The 23,254-nt window shown below is 40.5% G+C and overlaps 1 protein-coding gene across 18 annotated transcripts in view; it reads right to left on the reverse strand.

Annotated features, from left to right (window-relative positions):
- Nucleotides 1–23,254, reverse strand: part of LOC123517719 (multiple C2 and transmembrane domain-containing protein-like) — a 638,372-nt gene that overhangs the window by 250,043 nt on the left and 365,075 nt on the right. For 15 of the 18 annotated variants that reach the window (XR_006678551.1, XR_006678552.1, XM_045278096.1 and 12 more), the window contains one exon: nucleotides 2,699–2,807. Coding sequence is in view for 16 of the 18 variants with exons in the window: in XM_045278096.1 (XP_045134031.1) it covers nucleotides 2,699–2,807 (109 nt within the window). In the remaining 2 variants the exon portion in view is untranslated. Of the gene's footprint in view, nucleotides 1–2,698; nucleotides 2,808–11,572; nucleotides 11,958–23,254 lie in introns of all 18 variants that reach the window. The other 3 variants (XM_045278099.1, XM_045278098.1, XM_045278101.1) reach the window with 1 other exon arrangement.

Consider the following 23,254-nt stretch of genomic DNA (forward strand, 5'->3'; position numbering starts at 1 on the left):
TTTGTGTTTTGTTGATCCATGCAAGCTATTGGAATTATGCCGTATTCTATAGTCTATGGTAACGATATTTTTGTATGTATGTATCTTCGTGTGTGTGTGTGTGTGTGTGTGTGTGTGTGTGTGTGCGTTTACGTTTATACAGGGAAATGTACGTCTACCGGATGAAATACTTATATATACTGGGAAAGACTACAACACTGCTATAACTTAGACAGGAAACGCAAAAAAGCAAGAACACAAAGGTAGCAGTATGGAGATATTTTTTCTATAATAGGCTTACACGTGGCAGTGGCAGTCTCTTTATAAAAACATGCCTACCTATAAAACATCTACTACCTATGAACTGTATCCTTAAATGTGTGTAGTCTTTTAAATCTCCCTATTGACGAGGTACTAGTAACCTGATCACCGAGTTTTATTCTTTTCTTTTCTTTTTTTTCTAAGCCATTTATATACATTTATTTTTCATGAGCTAACATTGTGAAGTTTGAATCCTTTTAATTTTTTCTCCTTATTCCTAGACGCCGCAGTTCCTCATTTCCTTCATCATTTCAATAGTTGGTGGACATTATTGCAAGTTCCCGGAGTCTTCATAATTCTAGTGACTTTAAATAATGTTACGAACTGTCAATATCCGAAAATAAGCCGGGATGAGGACACCATTCATCAACTCTTGGCGTGCACAATGAGAGACACAATGAGGGAACCAAGATTATCAAGAAGACAAGCCTGATTCGTATCCTCATGATTAACCCAACGAATCTTGTCTTCATTCTCTCCTTTCGGCTTCTATCATTACGAGTAGCCACAGTGGATCATATTAGTCCAATACGCCCGGTCTTCCTCCCCTTCCTCGCCACACCCTTCACTTGCATGTCTTCCTTCACTACATCAAGTTAACCAGAACTGCAAGAAATTTTCCTATAACCTGAACTCATTTAAGACGGAGATTTCAAGACATTTATCCCATTCCTTTGGCAACTTTCTCGAACCTGCTCGGGAACTTGTTTCTAAGTGGGCCTGTTTTCATCGTTTTTGTTATCCTTGGCTAGAGTTTTTTTCTCTTACGTACGGCAAAAAAAAAAAAAACTATAAACATCCTCTTTGGTTTTCCTCTCTTCCTCCTCTTGACTGCACCACCATTATTACACCCCAGCCTTACATGAAAAGCCGAGGGGTTACTGTAGGTTATCAAGTAAACTTTTCCCTCCCTTCATCATCAGCAAAAACAATCCCCAAAGTGAGTTTCAGAGAAAAAGTTCTACAATTTTTCCACACGACAAAGTTCTTCTGAGAATGGCTTGTTTAACTCTCCCGCAGCCCCACTCCCCACCATCCCACACACACTCTTTTCACTGCTGTGGTTGTCCTTCATCAACCTTAGAGAGAGAGAGAGAGAGAGAGAGAGAGAGAGAGAGAGCACTGTAAAAATAGTTTGCAGAGAGACACGAGAAAGATAAGAAAGAAGCATATTAATCTTGCCTCTTTTTTACGCCACAAAATTATCTATGAGAGCTTAACACAAGAAAAGTATCTGGTAAGTTATAGATATTGAAGGGAAAATTTGCAAACCAGTGAAAAAGTTAATAACTGTGATCAAAGATAACTAACCCCGGAGAGGCGAAAAAACGGCGGCACTAGGTTATCAAAAACAGTGCCACACAACACATGAAGCCGGAGATAACACCCATTCACTACTCAGGCTGTTATCTGTGCTATCAACTCCACGTAGATAAAGAAAACGAAACTATGCGTCTCAGAATACCTAAATTTGATAACGATAACGATGAATGACAAGCAGAAAACATGAGGAAAAGAAACTCAAATTAGCAGTAAAGGACGATGCCAATCTTCATCACGAATACCAAAGTAATAAAAAGAAAAAATGAGAATAAAAAAACTAACATAAACACTATCAAAATAAATAGCAGTACTTACTTCAACAGGATCAAGGAAAACATGGAGACAGAGGCAGAAGATGAGCAGTAACACATAAAGAGTAAGTTATTGCTCAAGAGAAGCCTTCCTCTCACACTAACCAGATTAATTAAAGAAAACACGAGGTGAGGAGAGTAATTGTTATGTAAGCCTGTACGGAGGACCACAAAGGAACGTAAGAGAAGAACAAGCACTGGTGATAGACATAAAGGAACACAAGAAAAGAACACGCACTAGAAAATAGAAAGGAACTTAAAAGAACAAAATATTAATAGAGATGAACGAGCAACACGGAAAAACAAAAGAACACAAAAGAAGAACAACCGGAATCGGGGAAACTAAAGAAGAAAACGACAGAGACAGAAACGAATAAAAAAAGGAAAACAAACACAAAAGGATAATGCAAACAATAGTACAACTAAAGAATAATAAACAGTAACAAAGCTATAGATTACAGTATTGCGAGGTTTTCCATGACGAGCTACATTATCTAATCTCCATGATAATAATGATGCGGCAAGTTAAATACGGCTGGTTTTTTTTTTTTGTATTTAGCCTTGGACAGACCATCTCTTGCAATATACTAAATAAATAACCAAATAGATAGGCAAATAAATAAAAAAAGATAAGAATAGATAAAATAAAAAGATAGATAAAAAGATACACGATTTAATCAAGTGATAAATAAACTAATAGAAAACGAAAAATATACAAAGACGAATGTTCTCCTCCTCAAGATCAGGATCAAGCTTGGTCTTACCTCTCCCCCGAAGGCGAGCGTGTTCGGTGTAGCAGGTCATTGGCGGACTTGGAGAAGGAGCGTCGCATCGCCCCGCCCTGGTGACCATTTTCCCGACTGCTGCCCACGCCTGCAAAGACACGCATTGTGAGTTAGCTTGGGTTGGATTGGACTGGTTTGGGTTTGGTTGGTTGGGTTGGATAGGGTGGGTTAGGCTTTGGGTAGGTTAGGTAAGGTTGGGTTAGGTTTTTTTTTTTTTTGGATGGCTTACGTTAGGTTAGATTGGGTCAGGTTAAGGTTAGGTTAGGTTTGGTTTGGTTTGGTAAGATTAGGTTAGGTTTGAGTTGGGTTAGGTTAGGTTAGGTTAGGTTTGATTAGGTTTGGTTTGATTAGGTTTGGTTTGGTTAGGTTCATTTGGGTGAGGAGGGTAAAGCTGCTACACACACTGAGTTACGCGCTCAGGTGGATATACTGTCCTGTGCGTGATGGTTTAATGGACAAACATGAGGAAACAGTAAATCATAATTAACAGCATTATAAAAAAACGGACACAAACTAACACAGGCGCGCACACACACACACACACACACACACACACACACACACACACACACACACACACACACACACACACACACACACACACACACACACAATGGATAACCACAAGTCCATACATGTTTTATTATATGCTAATTAAGCCCAGCACGGGGAATTAAACTCACAAAGGACAGTCTTTCTAACTAAAAAAAGGTAATTATGTTTACACATCATACACACAAATCTCTCTCTCTCTCTCTCTCTCTCTCTCTCTCTCTCTCTCTCTCTCTCTCTCATATTTCTTAGTATCTATTCCATTTAGAACTGTCAGAAACACACGTATACAGAATATTCTCAACATAAGATTATTCCACAGTGTTATTCTTTTCTCTCAGTATATAAAAAGATCTTAGGTATCGCAGCTGTTTTCTTTCCCCTATCTCTGATGTTCTCTATCTGCTTGTCCGGTGCAGAGCTTGCTTTAATACCTTTTCTGTCACATGCTGGAGTACTGAAATTTAAGGATCTCAGTTTTTGCACCAGTCAGGTATATAGAAAAAAAAATATATGTATACTAATGAGTTTGTGAATTAAAATGCTGTGAATTAAACACACGAGAGATGCTTGGAAATTCTGTGAGGTTATGCATGATTAAATGTTGTGTTAAGCTTAGTAAAAGATTTATTAAGAGTGTATTAGCTTTTCCGTAATGCATGTCCACACACACACACACACACACACACACACACACACACACACACACACACACACGCCCGGTAGCTCAGTGGTTAGAGCGCTGGCTTCACAAGCCAGAGGACCGGGGTTCGATTCTCCGGCCGAGTGGAGATATTTGGGTGTGTCTCCTTTCACGTGTAGCCCCTGTTCACCTAGCAGTGAGTAGGTACGGGATGTAAATCGAGGAGTTGTGACCTTGTTGTCCCGGTGTGTGGTGTGTGCCTGGTCTCAGGCCTATCCGAAGATCGGAAATAATGAGCTCTGAGCTCGTTCCGTAGGGTAACGTCTAGCTGTCTCGTCAGAGACTGCAGCAGATCAAACAGTGAAACACACACACACACACACACACACACACACACACACACACACACACACACACACACACACACACATGGCGGAGTGGAGTGGTTATCACGCACGGCTTACAATAAAGAAATCCCTTGTTCAAGTCCCGGGAACTGCGAGTCTAAATTAATATGTAGCCTTGTTCACACAGCAGCAAGTATGTACGGGATGTAAGCCGAGGAGGGGTTATGACCTCGTTGCTACACACACACACACACACACACACACACACACACACGGTAGCTCAGTGGTTAGAGCGCTGGCTTCACAAGCCAGAGGACCGGGGTTCGATTCCCCGGCCGGGTGGAGATATTTGGGTGTGTCTCCTTTCACGTGTAGCCCCTGTTCACCTAGCAGTGAGTAGGTTCGGGATGTAAATCGAGGAGTTGTGACCTTGTTGTCCCGGTGTGTGGTGTGTGCCTGGTCTCAGGCCTATCCGAAGATCGGAAATAATGAGCTCTGAGCTCGTTCCGTAGGGTAACGTCTGGCTGTCTCGTCAGAGACTGTAGCAGATCAAACAGTGAAACACACACACACACACACACACACACACACATATATATATATATATATATATATATATATATATATATATATATATATATATATAAACATAGTACCTATCAGTAGCTTTTTTCTTTATAATCAAATGTTTTAGCTCCCCATTTAATGCAATTAATTGTAACAATTACAGTATCATAAACACAAATGCAACTCGATATGTATCTATGTAGTAACGAAAAAGAATATATTATTAGTGTAGTTTTTCAGTCTTTTACACTACTGTACATGCATTAGTTTCCAACCGAGCGCACTGACTGTCATAATAAAACAGCTATAGTAAAAACGCCAATGCAATTTGACGCGTAACGAAGAAAAAATGTATTGCTTCGAGTTTTTTTATAGTGTTTTCAGACAACTTCCTCATTGTTACTGATGCAATTAGCAAACAGTGAATCCCTGCCTTTATCTAGCAGAACTCGAATTCGGTCCGTGTTTGACAGTCAAATAATGTAATGCAAAGGAATTACTTCTAGATTACTTTAGAATTCAACAAATTGCAATAAAGTAACAATAAATCACCATATTGAAAACGTAAGCATGACTGTGTATGCATACTAAAAATAAACGTATATTGTAGCTATACATAGGCAGTGTTTTCTGAATTTCTTTTTTTTATACGTATTACTCATTTATCACAGATATCAAGTAATAATCAATCCATAAATAAATAAAAAACAACATATTGCCTTTAAAATAATTCCCCACAATATCCAGCAAAGCCACGACAACAGTGACGCCTCCACGCTCATACTGTTGCCTCGCCGCTCCATGCCTGTGCGTGGGTACTGGCGCGTTGGAATGGTGATTGATGTAACGGCTAACTCATACACGCGTGAAGCCCTACAGTACACCAACTGTCCCGAGAAAAATACGGAAATAAACAAGCTGGTAATCTCCATAAAGCCTCATTTTAAATTCAATCTCATATTTCAGCTCGTAAAATTTGCAACTCCATTAACATCGAGCTTTTTAAAAATGGAGTAACGCATATATACTTTTTATTTTGGTCACATAATTACTTTGCGTCGCTGTTATCGAGACTAAGCCAGCGACCCATGTGACCTGATCCAGCCGTTAACCTGACTTTTGTGTGACTCGCCGTGACCTTAGACCTTGCTCAGCGATTCAGGAGTGTGAGGTGAAGTTTATTATTATTATTATTATTATTATTATTATTATTATTATTATTATTATCATTATTATCATTATTATAATTGTCATCGCTTTTTTTCTGTTACTTCCAGCAGACATTCTAAACCTAACCTAGCATAAAAAGGCTTCCCTCCTCCTCCTCACCCTCCTCCTCCTCCTCTTTCACTGTCTATCTCCAACATCGCTTACGTCCCTTCCACTCTACCTCCTTATTCTTCTTTTCTTTCTTCTATTTTTTTCCTTCTTCTCTTCACTTAATACTTATAATTTTTTTTTATATTTGTCACTGGAACCATAAAAAAGAAACACTGAAAACCCGTGTAATTTTAAGCAGTGGAAATGTTCCGCAAAACTGCTTTAGAATATAGTGTGTATATATATATATATGTATTTTGTTAATCTGTCACGAGAACCATAAGACTTCAAAACCCATCTAACTAAAACAGAGTCTTTAAATATGGTAGAAGTCCAGCGTAAAGGAGTTCTTTTTTTAAGTATACGATTTTATATAGTGGGCTAGCCAGTCTGCCAGTCACTCAATCACCCACACAGCCAGCCAGCTAGCCAGCCCCACATATCTTAACCCCTTGTCCGCCCGCTCAACCCGCCCCACCCTCGTCTCACCCTAGCCACGTCCACCTGTCAGTCTTGAATAGCCCGCCACTATAAGTCTGAGCAATTACCTTTTGTTAGCTTAATTAATTGAGCAGTTAACTTTCCATTAGAGTGAAGGACGGTCACCTAATAAGAGAAATGTGTGAAGAAAAGAGGGTTAGTTAATTAAGTTTTGTGTGTGTGTGTGTGTGTGTGTGTGTGTGTGTGTGTGTGTGTGTGTGTGTGTGTGTGAAGCGGCACTAAATTTCGTTTTAAGTGTTTGCGTGGTTCTATTATGACACACACACACACACACACACACACACACACACACACACACACACACACACACACATCACTCCCCTTGCACTCCACCCTCAAGAAATAACAACAAAAGTCAAATCTTCCCTCCCACCGCTTCTATAAATACTTTCGTTATGCACCAGTTTTACACTCCCTCACTCGACCAGAAACGACTTGCATTCCTGCCTTCTCTTTATCTCTCTCTTCCTCTCTTTCCTGCCTTGACCCAGTTCATCCTCAGCTTTAGGGCGTTCAGGAGGGAGAAAGTGAGAATGGCAGTGGTGGTGGTGGTGGTGGTGGTGGTGGTTCTTCCTCGTCAGCGCCACCTGCTGCTCGCACATGTTGTTCTCCCAGCAGCCGTGTCAAGACTTAAGACTCTCTAAGCATAAGTATCCTCCTCCTCCTCCTCCTCCTCCTCCTCCTCCTCCTCCTCCTCCTCCTCCTCCTCCTCCTCCTTCCGCTACTTAAATAATACCAACAAATGCACTTGGCTTGCACAAGATTTCGGCACTTTGTGTGTGTGTGTGTGTGTGTGTGTGTGTGTGTGTGTGTGTGTGTGTGTGTGTGTTGCATCACCTGACTGAAATGTCATAATGCAGATACGTGGGAAACCATTCAGCGTAAATGTGAAATAATTACTCTCTCTCTCTCTCTCTCTCTCTCTCTCTCTCTCTCTCTCTCTCTCTCTCTCTCTCTCTCTCTCTCTCTCTCTCTCTTCCCTCAGTCCGGGACACGCACACGCTTTTAGCACTAATCACTCGTACTAACATTAACCTTCGTCGTGGTGGCTCCTAATGCCTCACTCACAGCCTGTCTGGCCCTGTGTCGCCGCTGCTGCATGCCTGTGTAGCCTTGGTCCGTAGTAACGTGCTTTACTCCCACTGTGATCGCTTTTCCTTCAATCTGACGCCCCTTAATGTGTTCAGTAGCTACCAATTGTCAGGTTTTGAGGGGTATATAAACTTGAAGACTTAAGGTTAAAGGGATATAGAAGATACAGGGAGTGAAGAAGGATAAATTGTGCAGCAGTGTTCTGAGTGCTCCGGGATGATACACACACACAACACACACACACACACACACACACACACACACACAAACCAGTCACAATAACAAAACTCAATCAACGCACGGTAAAATTGAGTTGAGGGAGTCAAAACGAGGAGTAAAATAGATGAATGATACAAAATTAAAAACATAAATGAAAGAAACGAATATAATGGACAAAACACAGAAAACAATATATCAAAAAGAAAAGAACAGGAGAGAAAGGCAGAACGGAGAGTGATGGACGAAAAATGTATACTATATGGAAACGAAACTAGAAATTAAAAGTGATGGGTGAAAAAAATAGCGCATAAAGTGATGGAATGGTCGTATCTTTGCGCGTATGTGTGTAGCAACCTCGCTCTGAACCTTGAATGTGAAGCACGGCCATTGCACCGCTGAGGCAACGAGACTGACGGCTGAGATACGTTCAATAACAAACACATTAAACAAAAATCACAACAAGAAAATAAATGCATGACACACGGGAAGATATATAGTCAAGAGAATGTGTATATGATAAACGCACACACACACACACACACACACACACTCTCTCTCTCTCTCTCTCTCTCTCTCTTGTGCTACAAAGTCCCCTCACTCGACTGGGTATTACTGTAGGCTCAACTTTCCTTGTTTCCACATTATTCTATTCCCTCTCTCTCTCTCTCTCTCTCTCTCTCTCTCTCTCTCTCTCTCTCTCTCTCTCTCTCTCTCTCTCTGATCTGTGTTAAACTTTTTGCTCCTAGCTGTTTGCATGGATACATTTACTACACGACAACACACACACTGATGCGTTAATGTTTTCCTGCGTGACACTGCCTCTTATTAATCTTTTCCATGGCCACAATTGCTGCAAATTGAATGATTGTTTGAACACGCTCCAAAATCAACATAAAATTTTCTCACGTTTTCTATTGAGTTTTAGTTATTCTTTTTTAACCCTTCAGTACTGGGACACATTTTTTGTCTGGAGTTTTGGGTGTGACTATGTGATTTTATTTACATTAGGAAGGGTCTATGGACATAAGAAGTTTAATGGTCATAGTCTTCACTATTTTCTAATCCCCAAGCAAGTTTCTGAAGCTGTGTAAAATCACCAAATAGTAAGCAGAATGAATGTGAAAACGTGTCACGGTACTGAAGGGATTAATATAGTTCACCTGCTACTGTGTGCGACAATGTTAGGATATATAACTTGTACAGGTCTTATAAATTTTTCGGTACAATGCGTAAGTTTCATAAGATAAATATTTCTTATCCATTATTTTCCTTTTTTTTATGCATAGTTGGCAGTACTACTGTTTATAACTAAGGTTTAGTGTGACGGGTTTCATAATGTTCTGATCTAAGAGTAAGATTCATCGTTCCAGAGACATATTCGTCCTATAATTTTCTCTTACAATTACTCGTCTAGATTTCTCCGTTTTTTATGTTTATTTTCGCTATTTATGAGCTATGCCATAAATGAACATAAATTTAAACTGATCAAACAACTTTCAGATTTCACATCTAACATTTAAGAAACAAGCTTATGTATATGTAGCTGCTTTTCACTTGTTAGTCATGTAGGTAATTCTACTGATTATATTCATTTAACACCCATCACTGTCTCAATACAATTGCTACCATTCAAAACACAAGTTTCTCGTACGAACTGTCACATAATTTCCCACATATTCCTTTTTCTTTATTTTTTTCTTCTATTCTCTACGAACAATCACACATGAACAGATGCAGGAAGCGAGGCTGAGGAAACGAGAATTGTGGAGGATGAGTGCCAGCCAGATTCCCCTCCCAGACAATTTGCTTCTTTACATTTTCCCCCATGATATAATCCCTCCCTGGACACATTCACCCCGGGACATACTTCTCTCACCACATTTTCTCCCCGTTAACATCCCTCTTCTCTTTCCCTATGCCGAACTCCTGAGACTGGCTCATCGAAGCCCTGTGGTTAGGTCCAACCCAGCTGTTCCAGAACTGAAAGTAGTTTGTTAACAGTTTCATGACTCAGTTTAGAGTGTCTTGTTTCACATCTCGCTGTCAAACGGTCAACACGACAACATCAAGAAAGGATCTTCAATATAATGCATCGCTAGACGAGATGGCCAAAAGACTGTAGCACAATTTTGGAAGGCTGTAGGTTACTGTATTCTGCCTTGAATATAATTGATGAATGTGTTGTATACTTTCTCCGTATTACTTATGATTTCACCAGCTTTTATCGTTTTAATGAAAGAAAACTAGTACTGTAGATAATATGTTGTCTACAGCAGTGAACTCTGCATTCTGTGTTGAATACAACTGATGAATGTGATGTATACTTACTCCCATTGCTTATGATTTTATTAGCTTTTTATTAGTTTGAATAAAAGTTAACTAGTACTGTAGATAATCTGTTGTCTTCCCTTGGGTATAGAAATGCATTCACAAATTAAACAAAACCTTTGCATGTGATGAGGCTGAGATATCCTGGAGAAATTATTCAATAGGGGAAATTGTCAAAGGGGGGGATTCGTCCAGGGGGAACATAGTCCATGGGGGACAGTCCACGGGGGACTTACTAGTCCAGAGGGAATATTATCCAGACGGGATTATGTTCATTGCGGAATTGTCTATGGGGAAAAGGCCCAGGGGGATAATGTCCTACACTTGGGGAGGACGAGTGTTGTGGGAGAACGAGGGTCAGGGAGGCGAGGATCCCAGGATAGGCTGATGAGTGGGGACCGGGCAATGATGAATATACGTAGTGGGCGGCTGCAACTCTCCTCCTTCCTCCCTCCCTGTCCCTCCAACTCCCAGTAATCAGGTCAGGCATTCAAATTACTGAGTCACGTGCAGACCTTGATGAGACTGTTGCCGTAATTGCGAGCAGCTTCATGAGGACAGGGGGGCGGGAGTCGAGGGCCACATTGTGGGGGGAGGCGAGAGGAGGAGGTCAGGGATAATACGGAGAGGGGTGGGGATGGAGGATATAAGGGAAGGGACAAGTCAAGGTTGATAAACACTTCAGAGGGAAATGATAACCAGGTGAGGGTCAAAATGTGATCAATCAAATAAGGGGTCAAAGGTCATGCCGCAGTGACCTCCTGGGGGAAAAAATGTTTGGCGATGATCCAGCTTTTGTACCGTGTTTTAAAAATGAATTCCCGAGGTACATGAATATTCGAGCAGACAAGTCATACATAAAACCTACGTACAGGTGAGTTGTATGCATGTTTTGGTGTGTGTGTGTGTGTGTGTGTGTGTGTGTGTGTGTGTGTGTGTGTGTGTGTGTGTGTGTGTGTGTGTGTGTGTGTGTGTGTGTGTGTGTGTGGGTGTATGAAATTCTTTTTGCAACTACATATATATCATGTTTCGTGTTGCTATCAAGATTTTATACTTTAAACATTGTGAGCCAATAAAATTACCTACCTATGTGTGTGTGTGTGTGTGTGTGTGTGTGTGTGTGTGTGTGTGTGTGTGTGTGTGTGCATGAACTTACATAATGAATCACCTAATAACCCCCATCACCTGTCCTACTTTGCTGCTGGAACACACACGGACAATTAACACCAGGTAACATAATAACAGGTTAGCTGATTAACCTGCCGCACACCTGCCAGTACTCACCTGAGCCCGGGACTCTCAGCATGACTACCTGAGAGGTGCCATCATGACGTCACCAACACGGCGCAACACGTCACTCGCTAGCAGGGGTCGTGGCAGGCGAGTGGGTCATCTTGCACGTCCCACTCACACACACGTACGTACACACACACAGGTACGTACAAAAACACGAACACGTACAGTAGTCAAGTTAATTTGTTGTTCTTGTTCTTTTTCTCTATTTTTCTTTCTCTTTTAGTTCCCTTTACAGTCACTTAAGTACTATTTCCTTGATGTATTACTATTACTATTATTTTTATTTCGTATGTATCTTCGTTGCAGTTTTTTATTCAATGTTTTTTTTTTTGTTTATCTCTCCTTTTCGTTTGGTTTAAGAGTTTCGCCAAAGCTGCAAAGAACTTTTCGTCATTATCATGTTAGGTTAGGTTAGGGTTGGATTAACTTGTTCGTTTCGTTAAATTAGATCAAATTAGAAGGGAGTGACCAACAAAAAAAATAACATGTGGACTTATTTTTGGGTCGTGCGCGTATCTTTCCTTTCCTCTTCCATTCTTTTTTATCTTTATTTTTTTCTTTTCTTTCTTTCGATGTTTTCTGGGGTTGAGAGCAAAAACCGTAATCCAAATAAAAGACAATAAAAGGGAGGGAGAGTAAGAGGAAAAGCCGAGAAGTGAGATCACACACACACACACACACACACACACACACACACACACACACACACACACACACACACAGAGAGAGAGAGAGAGAGAGAGAGAGAGAGAGAGAGAGAGAGAGAGAGAGAGAGAGAGAGAGAGAGAGAGAGAGAGAGAGAGAGAGAGAGAGAATAGGAGAAAATCAGATGAGAGGGGAACGTCAGAAGAGATAAACAAAACACACACACACACACACACACACAGAGAGAGAGAGAGAGAGAGAGAGAGAGAGAGAGAGAGAGAGAGAGAGAGAGAGAGAGATGGGGACGTCAAAAGTGATAACCCTGACAACAAGGCGAGGAGACTGACTGCTTCTCTCTCCTAGCAGGCAACTCAGCAGGCAGGTGGAGGAGTCAGGCAGTGCTCGTTGATCCCACGACGCGACACACGAGAAGGCACAGAGAGGGAAAGCAAACATGGACCGACACAGACAAGGTGGGCTGACGGAATAGCTAATATAGAGTGACTCGGTACATCAGACAGAGCCACGCAAACAACATAAGCCTCAGTGACGGATAGATAGGCGAAAAATAAAGACGGAAATGCAGATTGACCGATAGGAAACGATAATGAATAGAAACGAACGTACCACCGGTGAAATACAAGTAGATGGGTAAAAAAAAAAAAAAAAAAAAAAAGCACACTGATACGCAGAAACAGCAACAGCAAAGGAATCCAATGTTTTAACGAGAGAACCAAAGAGAAACACAAACCGGCATCGAGTCCGACTCAGCGACGATACAAATAGTGGAACAAACAACCGACTCGACATATTGACCGACTGACAGACTGAAAAGCTGACAGTGGAGGGAGACGGTACTGTAGAGACACAACGACACGCAGAGAAACCCGCAGAGGGAGAAAAGAAAATAAATACACTAGAAAACAACACGAACAGGCAAACAGACAGACAGATAGAAATAGAGAGTGACCGACAGAACACCCGTATTACTTTTACAGACATGACACCGACGGACAAACAGACACAGGACCAACCAACAGACGAAACTCAAGGGACACTACACGCACAATAGAAAGACAAGGTGAAAGGAAAAATACAAAAGAAAAGAAAACAAAAGAAAAGTAATTGGATCCTTAGCACAACTTCCACGATACAAGCAAGAACCAACAAACAATTCCACGAACTAACGAAGCGACGAAAACAACGAGGAAGAAAAGAAGGCGGGAAAAAAAAAACAAGGTCACAAGAAAAGAGAGAGAGAGAGAGAGAGAGAGAGAGAGAGAGAGAGAGAGAGAGAGAGAGAGAGAGAGAGATAACGCCAGCAGCAGCACGCCCATAGCATCTAAGATAACAGCGATAAGGTCTCCGCGTGGGTGTGTGTGTGTGTGTGTGTAGGTGTGTGTGTGTGTGTGTGTGTGTGTGTGTGTGTGTGTGTGTGTGTGTGTGTGTACAGGTGTCGAGGGGATACAAAATTAGGTTTGGGCGAGCGAGAATAAACAGCCTTTGTGTGAAGTGTTGACGATAAGCTTTAGAGAGAGAGAGAGAGAGAGAGAGAGAGAGAGAGAGAGAGAGAGAGAGAGAGAGAGAGAGAGAGAGAGAGAGAGAGAGAGAGAGAGAGAGAAAGTTAAGGAGAAAAAATGAGAGAGAAAGAATGACAGAAAAGAGTAATAAAGGAGGAGAAGAAGGAAGAGGAGGAGGAGGAGGAGGAGGAGGAGGAGGAGGAGGAGGAGGAGGAGGAGGAGGAGGAGGAGAAGGAGAAAGAAGAGAAGGAGAAGGAGAAGGAACAGGAGGAGGAGGCGGAGGAGGAGGAGGAGGAGGAGGAGGAGGAGGAAGGAAATAGTGAAAGATTAAATAGGAAGGAGGAAGTGGAGGAGGAAGCGGAAATAGAACCAGATACGAGGAGGAAAATGAGAAAGAAAACAGAAAATGAAGCCCAGAGATAAAAAAGAAAGGGAAAAAAATAAATAGACGTGACGATACAAAGAACAAAGAAGAAGGACAGAAGGAAGTTTGGGAAAAAAAAGTGGTAAAAACAAGGGAAAAAACTAATTAAGGGACAAAAAATAGAGATATGGAGGGAAGAAAATGAACGATAAGAATTCAGAATAATTTTTGCAGAGGAGAAAAAGAAGGAAGAGTAAAAATAAATCGAAAAGAAGCAATAAAAGACGAACTGAAGAGAAAAAAGAGAGAATTAGAAAAAGAAGATTGAAATAAAAAAAAAAAAAAGAAACACTATAACTATAAAACGAAATTACACTAAAACACAAAATGAAAAAAAAAAAATAGAAATTAAGAAAAAACAAACGAATGAGAGTCAGAGAAAGGAACGAATAGAAAAAGAGAGAGAAGAGAGAAAAGTAGAAAAAGAAGCTTGAAATAAAATAAAAAAAAACTATGACAACCGTATTACACTAAAACACAAACTGAAAAAAAAAATATTGAAAAATGAAAAGAGAAGAGAAGAGAGAAGTAGAAAAAGAAACGTGAAATTAAAGAAAAAAGAAAAGCAAAAAAAAAAATGGCTATAAAAACGACATTACACTAAAAATCAAAACGAAAAAAAGAAATCTAGAAAAAAATTGAAGAAGAAGAAGAAGAAGAGAAAAAGAGAAGTAGAAAAGAAGCAAAATTAAACAAAATAAAACATAAAAACACTAAAAACACTGAAAAACAAAGGAAATGAAAGGAAAAAACGAAAGAAGGTCAGAGAAAGGCACTAATTGAAGAAGAGAGAAGAAAGAAGAAAATAAAAAAAGCAAAATCAAACACACAAAAAAACAGACTATAAAAACAGAAAAAAATCGAAAAAACAAAAAGAAAGAAAAGGAAATGAAGTAAAAATCGAATGAAGGTCAGAGAAAGGCACGAATTGAAGAAGAGAGAGAGAGAGAGAGAGAAGAGAAGTAGAAAAGAAGGAAAATAAAAAAAACAGACTATAAAAACACTAAAAGCAATAAATAAAGGAAAGAAAAAAGAAAATAAAGGAAAAATCGAATGAAGGTCAAAGAAAAAATTAATTGAAGAAGAGAGAGAGAGAGAGAGAAGAAAAGTAAAAAAGAAGCAAAATAAAAAAAAAACAGACTATAAAACAATATTACACTAAAAAAAAAACATAAGGAAATAAAAGGAAATGAAGAGGAAACGAATAAACGTCAGAGAAAGGCAACAGTAAAGAAAAATGAAATAAGAACGTATGTAAAAAAAAATAAGAACAAAATAATAAAAGGAGAAATAACAAACACGGAAGTCAGAATTGAACCAGCGGGAAAGGAACAATACCCTGAAAAACACAGTGAAGGAGAGAGAGAGAGAGAGAGAGAGAGAGAGAGAGAGAGAGAGAGAGAGAGAGAGAGAGAGAGACGGACATACACACACACACACACACACAGACAGAGAGAGAGAGAGAGAGAGAGAGAGAGAGAGAGAGAGAGAGAGAGAGAGAGAGAGAGACAGATAATACAAAAAAATACAAAATACAAATGAAATGAAGACACGCAGGAAGGCAGCATTTCAAACATACTATCTATCTAAGACAAAGAAAGTGAGAGTTGAAACAATATGAAAAAGAACATTACCAGAGAGAGAGAGAGAGAGAGAGAGAGAGAGTGGGGGGGAAGAGCTCTAGCACATTAAAAGACTACATGGACAACTGGAACAAACCCAACAAAGAGCCAAACACACCTCCTGACGCCACCTTTAAGCCTGCAATCAATGCCCAGCCGCTGACCTGCTACATGTACACCTCCCTGCCTCCCTCTCATCCCCCCTCTCTTCCCCTCACCCTATCTATTCTTATTCTCCCTTTGTCCCCTCATCTCATCTCATTTCCTCCCCCCCCCCTGCTTCTCCCTTCTCCTCTCCCTTTCTCTCTCTCTGTTCTCCCCTCGCATCCTTCCTCTCTTCCTCTCTCTTTCTGCTCTCCCCTCATCCCATATATTCTTGCTTTCCACTTCCCCCCTTGTCCCCTCATCTCATCTCATTCCCCTGCTTCTCCCTTCTCCCTCTCTCTTCTATCCATCTCTCCCCTCTTTTCATTCCCTTTCTCCCTCATTCTCGATTCTAAATGTATATCTGTTGTTTCCCTTGTCTTTTTATTTCTACTTTTCCTCTTTTTCCTCTTCTCTCATCCAATCTGTTCGTGTTTCCATTTCCTCTTTTCTCTCTATCTCCTCTTCCATTTCTTATGTTTCCCAGTATCTTCTTTACTCTTCTCTTCCTGTTCCTTTCTATTTATTTTTTCTCTCTTCCTACATTTTCCTTATTTCCAAGTCTTTCGTCTCTCATTTCCCCTCACTCCTCGATTCCTCACTACCTCTTCTTTCTTTTCCTCCTTAATCTATTCTTCTTCCTGCTTCCGTTTACTCCCCTCACCTCACTTCCCCTTCTACTGTCTCTCCCTCTTCCGCCCTCTTCGTGTTCTATTCTTCCTCCTCCTCCTCCTCCTCCTCACCCCATAAATTCTTCAATAAAACAATCGATCATGAACATTATTTTGGCACGCTGTCCTGTCATTACCTAATAATTGACTTGATTTATGAGAATGTCAGCTTTTAACAGTAATTTTCTCTTATTTTCAACCTCTCATTAGTGGGAAAATACGAGCCGAGATAACACGGAACATTTTTAAGCATGGACAGTAATAGACAGCGGGGAGATGGACAGGTTCACGTCAGAGGACAAGGATAGGAAAGAACAGAAGTAGTTTGTTTTTCTACACTCCAAGGAAGGGAGTGAAGGATGCAGGATTTAAAGTAGTGATGATGTCAATATTGGTACGTATAATGTTAGTATGTAGTAATAATAATTGTATTGATGATTTTATTTTCAGTGGGTATTGAAGACTTAACATAGAGAAATCATTGGAAAGAACTGTTATTAGAAAAAAAGCACATGTCATGATAACTAAGAAAGATTTAAAGGGTTATGAACGCGTACAATGCAGAGTCTGAGTAGAACCATAATAACGACAACAACAATAATAAGACAGTATTCACATTAACCTCTTGAGTACCATGATGTGTTTCATATTCATTCTGCTTACTATTTGGTGATTTTAAACAGCTTCAGAAACTATTGTGGGGGTTAAAACAGTGAAGATTCTGGCCATTAATCTTCTGACCTCCACAAACCCTCCCAAATGTCAAGAAAATGGTCTAATCGTACACAAATCTCAAGGTGAAAATGTGTTCCAGTATTGAAGAGGTTAAGTACGAAGAGTTCTACCACAAATGTTCAGTGTTGGCTGTGTCAGAGCTGTCCTCGCTGCTTTGTTACCACACTCAAAGATAACCAAGTGATTCATTTATACAGAATAAGGTCTGAAATTATACGATAAACCCTCACCTCTCTCTCTCTCTCTCTCTCTCTCTCTCTCTCTCTCTCTCTCTCTCTCTCTCTCGTTACAAAACAATACAGCATTTTAAGGTCTTCCTTCTACACCTCCTCCTCCTCCTCCGGTTACACCCTAGTGCAGTGGTTAGCACGCTCGGTTCACAACCGAGAGATCTTGGGTACAATCCCCGGGCGGAATTTATAAAGATAGGCAGTCTTCTCACACCCGCGTCCCTGTCCACCCAGCAGTGAGAGGGTACCGAGTGTCAGCCGGGTGTTGTGTCCAGCCTCTAGGTGTGTGTGTGTGTGTGTGTGTGTGTGTGTGTGTGTGTGTGTGTGTGTGTGTGTGTGTGTGTGTGTGTGTGTGTGTGTGTGCATGAAGCGCATAAACTAGTGATGCAATGGAGGGAACCGGAAATATACATATATATATATATATATATATATATATATATATATATATATATATATATATATATATATATATATATATAATCTTTAACATTCGAAACTTCTTCCCGACACAGATAGTGAACTGCAGCACGGTTCAAACACGTTGATACATATTAGATAATACAAATTATTGTATTCGTTCCCGCATATTTAATTCATTTTCTTCAGTAAACGACCTTGCTGTCATTTTAGCTCCAATTCACATAGAAAGCCTCGTTTCGCCAAGTAGGGATGTTGCCGTCTGTTTTTTCATTTGTATTCCTTTACATTCCTTCAGCTCCACCACCACCACCACCACCACCACCACGTCAGACTCCTTCCCCACCTGGACTCAGCAGATACGCTTAAAAAGACTCATCAATCTTGTTCGAGAGTTTTCTGAGTTCATTTACTTCGCTCCTTTCCTTCGTCCCTAATACTCTCTTGCCACACAAACAGCGGAGACGAGTTTTTCTTAAGCCTCTGCTCCAGTTCGTGTTTTGTACCAATGGACGGCGGAATACAAGGAAAACGAAAAGACACTGACAGAACTCTCAGACCTAGAAGGAGATGTATGAGCACGATAAATGTTGCTGTTTCAATAGTAGTAGTAGTAGTAGTAGTAGTAGTAGTAGTAGTAGTAGTAGTAGTAGTAGTAGTAGGAGGAGGAGGAGGAGGAGGAGGAGGAGGAGGAGGAGGAGGAGGAGGAGGAGGAGGAGGAGGAGGAGGAGGAGGAGGAGGAGGAGGAGGAGGAGGAGGAGGAGAAGAAGGAACAACAACAACAACAACAACAACAACAACAACAACAACAACAACAACAACAACAACAACAACAACAAGAAGAACAACAAGAACAACAAGAACAACAAGAACAAGAAAAAAAGAAAAGAGGAAAAAAAATATGAAAAAGAAAAAGGACAAAGAAAACGAGACACGAAAGTAAACACAAAATAAACAAAACCACGAAAAAAGAAAACAAACCAAAACACAAACAAAACATCGACAAGAAAAAAAAAAAGAAAAAAAAATGGAAAAATAACATTAAATTCACAACATTAAATTCACTCTCTCTCTCTCTCTCTCTCTCTCTCTCTCTCTCTCTCTCTCTCTCTCTCTCTCTCTCTCTCTCTCTCTCTCTAATAAAACAATCATACACCACCACTACCACCACCATCCCACCACCACCACCACCACCACCACTTCAATCTACTTTGCATCACATAGACCATACATATGAGAAAATACGCAAACTCTCTCTCTCTCTCTCTCTCTCTCTCTCTCTCTCTCTCTCTCTCTCTCTCTCTCTCTCTCTATTTTCCCACGCCAATTAGGGTCAGGTATATCGCGTTGTCGGCCAGGTAAGCTGCAAACAGGTAGAGGGAAACTGTATAGGAGGAATACAAAGGAATACAAAGGAAAGCCAAACAGCAACAGACCTGTTGGTCCTTTCGAGGCTGTTTGGTAACTACTTCTAACTGGCTACAGATAAGAGAGACAGGACAGTACAGGAGAAGGCTCCTCCCCACCCACCACTCCCTCCAGCTTTCGCTGGCATGGAAAATAGCTTGGAAAAGTACCATGCAGTATGGAAAAAACTGACATGGAATTTTCACAGGAAAGGATGAAAGGAGATTCTATTATTCACCCTACGGTGAACTCTACATATCTATCTATAAAGTTAATATAGTATCATGTTTAATTATTCAGACAAGAAGAGAGCTTGTTGGGGGTTATTCTTTAAATATTTATCAATTTTGTTTTTGAATGATGCAATGGAAGTACTGTTTACTATTTCAGAAGGAAGCTTATTCCAAATGTTAACTATTCTATTAAAGAAAAAGTGCTTTGCCTCGTGGGTTTTAAAGCGTTTTGGTGTAATTTTAAATCCATTATTCCTTGTTATGGTGGAATGATCAATAGTAAAATATTTATTTACATTTATTTACATCGAGGAAGAGGAAGAGGAGGAGGAGGAGGAGGAGGAGGAGGAGGAGGAGTGATGAGAAGTAAATAGGAGAGAAAGACGAAGTGAGAAATAAAGGAAAGAATAGTAAGTGGAAAGGGAGGATGGCTTGAGTAAAGGATGAGGGAGGGAGGGAGGGAGGGAGGGAGGAGGAGGAGGAGGAGGAAGGAAGGAAGGAAGGAAGGAAGGAAGGAAGGAAGGAAGGAAGGAAGGAAGGAAGGAAGGAAGGAAGGAAGGAAGGAAGGAAGGAAGGAAAGGGTTCATGCAGAGAGAGAGAGAGAGAGAGAGAGAGAGAGAGAGAGAGAGAGAGAGAGAGAGAGAGAGCAAACTAAATCTCACAATTCATTAGGAAGGTAAATTATGGCAATATTTTTTCCTACATCGAAATTAATCGCATTAGTACCAAACTTGAGAGAGAGAGAGAGAGAGAGAGAGAGAGAGAGAGAGAGAGATAGTCCCGGATACAGTTGGCCACTTAAACCCGCCCATACACCCCAGCACTTCCATACCCACAATTCTTTTCTTTACCTCCCCCCTCCTCCTCTCCCTCCTTTCCTATCCTCCTCCTCCTCCTCCTCTCTTCCCTCTCCATATCCCAATTGCCTTCCCCTCCTTCCCTCCACTTTCCTATTCCCAATCCCTATCTCTTCTCTCCATTACCTTCCTTCCACCCTTATCTTCCTCCTCCTCCTCCTCCTCCTCCTCCTCCTCTAACTCCTCCTCCAACAGGTCCTCTGTTGCTCTTTCTTTCCTGTATTCCTTTGTATTCCTCCTCTTTCAGCCTGAGGTACTCTATCTTCCTTCCTCTTACTCTCCTTCAGCCTCTTTCTTTCTCTCCTTTTTTTATTCCCTTTCCTCCGGATCTTCCTCTTCCTCTTCCTTTTGCTCTTCCTCCCCTCTCCATTCATCCATTTATATTTTCTTCCGTTTTCATCTCTCTCTCTCTCTCTCTCTCTCTCTCTCTCTCTCTCTCTCTCTCTTCCTTTCTCTTGTTTATTTGAGACTTTTGTTTATATGAGAGAGAGAGAGAGAGAGAGAGAGAGAGAGAGAGAGAGAGAGAGAGAGAAAGAGAGAGAATAAACCTTTCAAACCAACGGAATGAATCGAAAGTCAACACTGAGGTAAGAGAGAGAGAGAGAGAGAGAGAGAGAGAGAGAGAGAGAGAGAGAGAGAGAGAGAGAGACGAACAAAACACACGACAAACGAAGATAAATCACACACACACACACACACACACACACACACACACACAGAGGGTGACTGGCTGGAGGACTGTTATAGATTCACAAGTAATGAGTCAACGGTTCGAATCCCTGAAGCAATCTGGCACTGGAACATCACACTTACGTAGACAAGCAAGAAGGAAGCAAGTTTTTTTTTTCTCTCTTTTTTTTTTTCTTTTGATTTACTTACCTTCCTTTTACATTTTTATCAGAATTTTGCCTCTTACTCATTCACTCATGCATATTATTGACGTATTCATTCACTCAATCATCCTTTTATCTATTCACCTATTAATTATTTACATTCATCAATTTATTTTATCTATTTATCATTTTCATTTCATTTCATTAATTTATCATTTTTTATTCTATTTATCTATGTATTTTATATCATGTGTGTGTGTGTGTGTGTGTGTGTGTGTGTGTGTGTGTGTGTGTGTGTGTGTGTGTGTGGCAGCCTCTTGTTAGTCAGGATTGGAGTGGAGATGGTGACGGGAATGGGGGAGTGTGTGTGTGTGTGTGTGTATGAAAGGCTCCTCTATGTATGTGTAAATAAGCAGGAGGAGGAGGCTGAATGGGAAGGGGACAGAAAGGGAGAAGGATGAAAAAGGTAGGGAGATGATGTGAGAGAGTGAGGAAGAGAGAAAAAGACGAGGATGGGTAAAAGAAGGTAGAGATGACATGAGAGGGTAAGGAAAAATAAGACAAGGGTGGAAGAGCAAAGGAAGGGAAGAGACCTCGGAAAGAAAGGAAAAAAAAGAAGAGAGTGTGTTTGGGGTAGTATGGTGGAAGGAGAATAGAAGGAAGAAGAGAATGAGAGAGAGTGGAAGAGGGAAGGTGATAACTGGGGAGGAAGATAGAAGATGAAAGAGGAGGGGAAGGAAGGTGACAGATGATGAAGAGAGAAAAGACAACAAAGGAGAGAAGGTAACAGAAGGCAAAATGGAAAAAAGGGGGAAAAAATAGGAAAAGGTAAGAAGAAGAATAAGGAAACAAAAAGAAAAAAATAGTACGTGATTATACAGACAGCAGAAGAGGATGGGAGACGAAATGATAAGAGAGAATAAAGATTAAGAAAGACGACGAGAAAGAAAAGAAAAACTGCAATTGTGAAAAAAAGGAGAAAGAAGAAAATATAAGAACATAGAAAAAAATAATAACTGAAGGAAAGAAGAGGAGTAGCAATTGTGAAGAAGGAAGAAAGAAAGAATATAAACGAATATAATAAAACAATGGGAGAGAATAAGAGAAAAGAGTGTTAGTAATGATCGTACCCGCTAACATGGAAGATTTTGTTGCAACCGGAGTGTAAGGAGAGAAGTAAAACATCAGCTGAGATGCATTAGCTGGTGTGCGAGGAGGCGAAACATTAACAAGAAGAATATTATGAAGGAAACCACCACGACGTTATAAATAAGACCAGTTCCAGGAAATAAAACTCTCTCTCTCTCTCTCTCTCTCTCTCTCTCTCTCTCGTCGGAAGGAGGATGCTAGGAATGGAACCAATAGACAGAAGAAAGAGAGAGGAATACCAAAGAAATTCATGGACGTTTTCTCTCTCTCTCTCTCTCTCTCTCTCTCTCTCTCTCTCTCTCTCTCTCTCTCTCACTATTTTCAGAAGCCACAGACATGATTAGCCGAATTCTCAAGAGTGTTTTTATCAATGTTTATAACGTTCAAATATTAGTAATGTCACTACAACCATAAAAGAAAAAAAAAAAAACACTCGTAAAAGCCCGTGTTACTTCAATTAGAGCCTTCTGAAAGTAGAGGCGAAGGGCAGAACGGTTGCATAATAAGATTCAAAGCAAGAGATGAGTGAAGCAGTGAAGCGAAGCAGAAGAATAACCGTGGAAATCTATGCTATACAGTAGAGTGTTGTATCAGTGTGAGGGAATCAAAGGGTAAGTAAAGATGTCTTGGGTAATTTGAAACGTGGAGTGAATGGCATCAAGAAATCTCGGCTGTATATCTTAGCTCAGTTTTACTCCATATATTTTTTTTTCTCTCTCTCTTTCCGTTCAGTGGTCGCGTTTCAGTGTAACCACTTACCGACCTTCCTCTTAACCTCTC

The sequence above is a fragment of the Portunus trituberculatus genome, chromosome 42 (assembly GCF_017591435.1).
Source record: "Portunus trituberculatus isolate SZX2019 chromosome 42, ASM1759143v1, whole genome shotgun sequence".
Taxonomy (NCBI): domain Eukaryota; kingdom Metazoa; phylum Arthropoda; class Malacostraca; order Decapoda; family Portunidae; genus Portunus; species Portunus trituberculatus.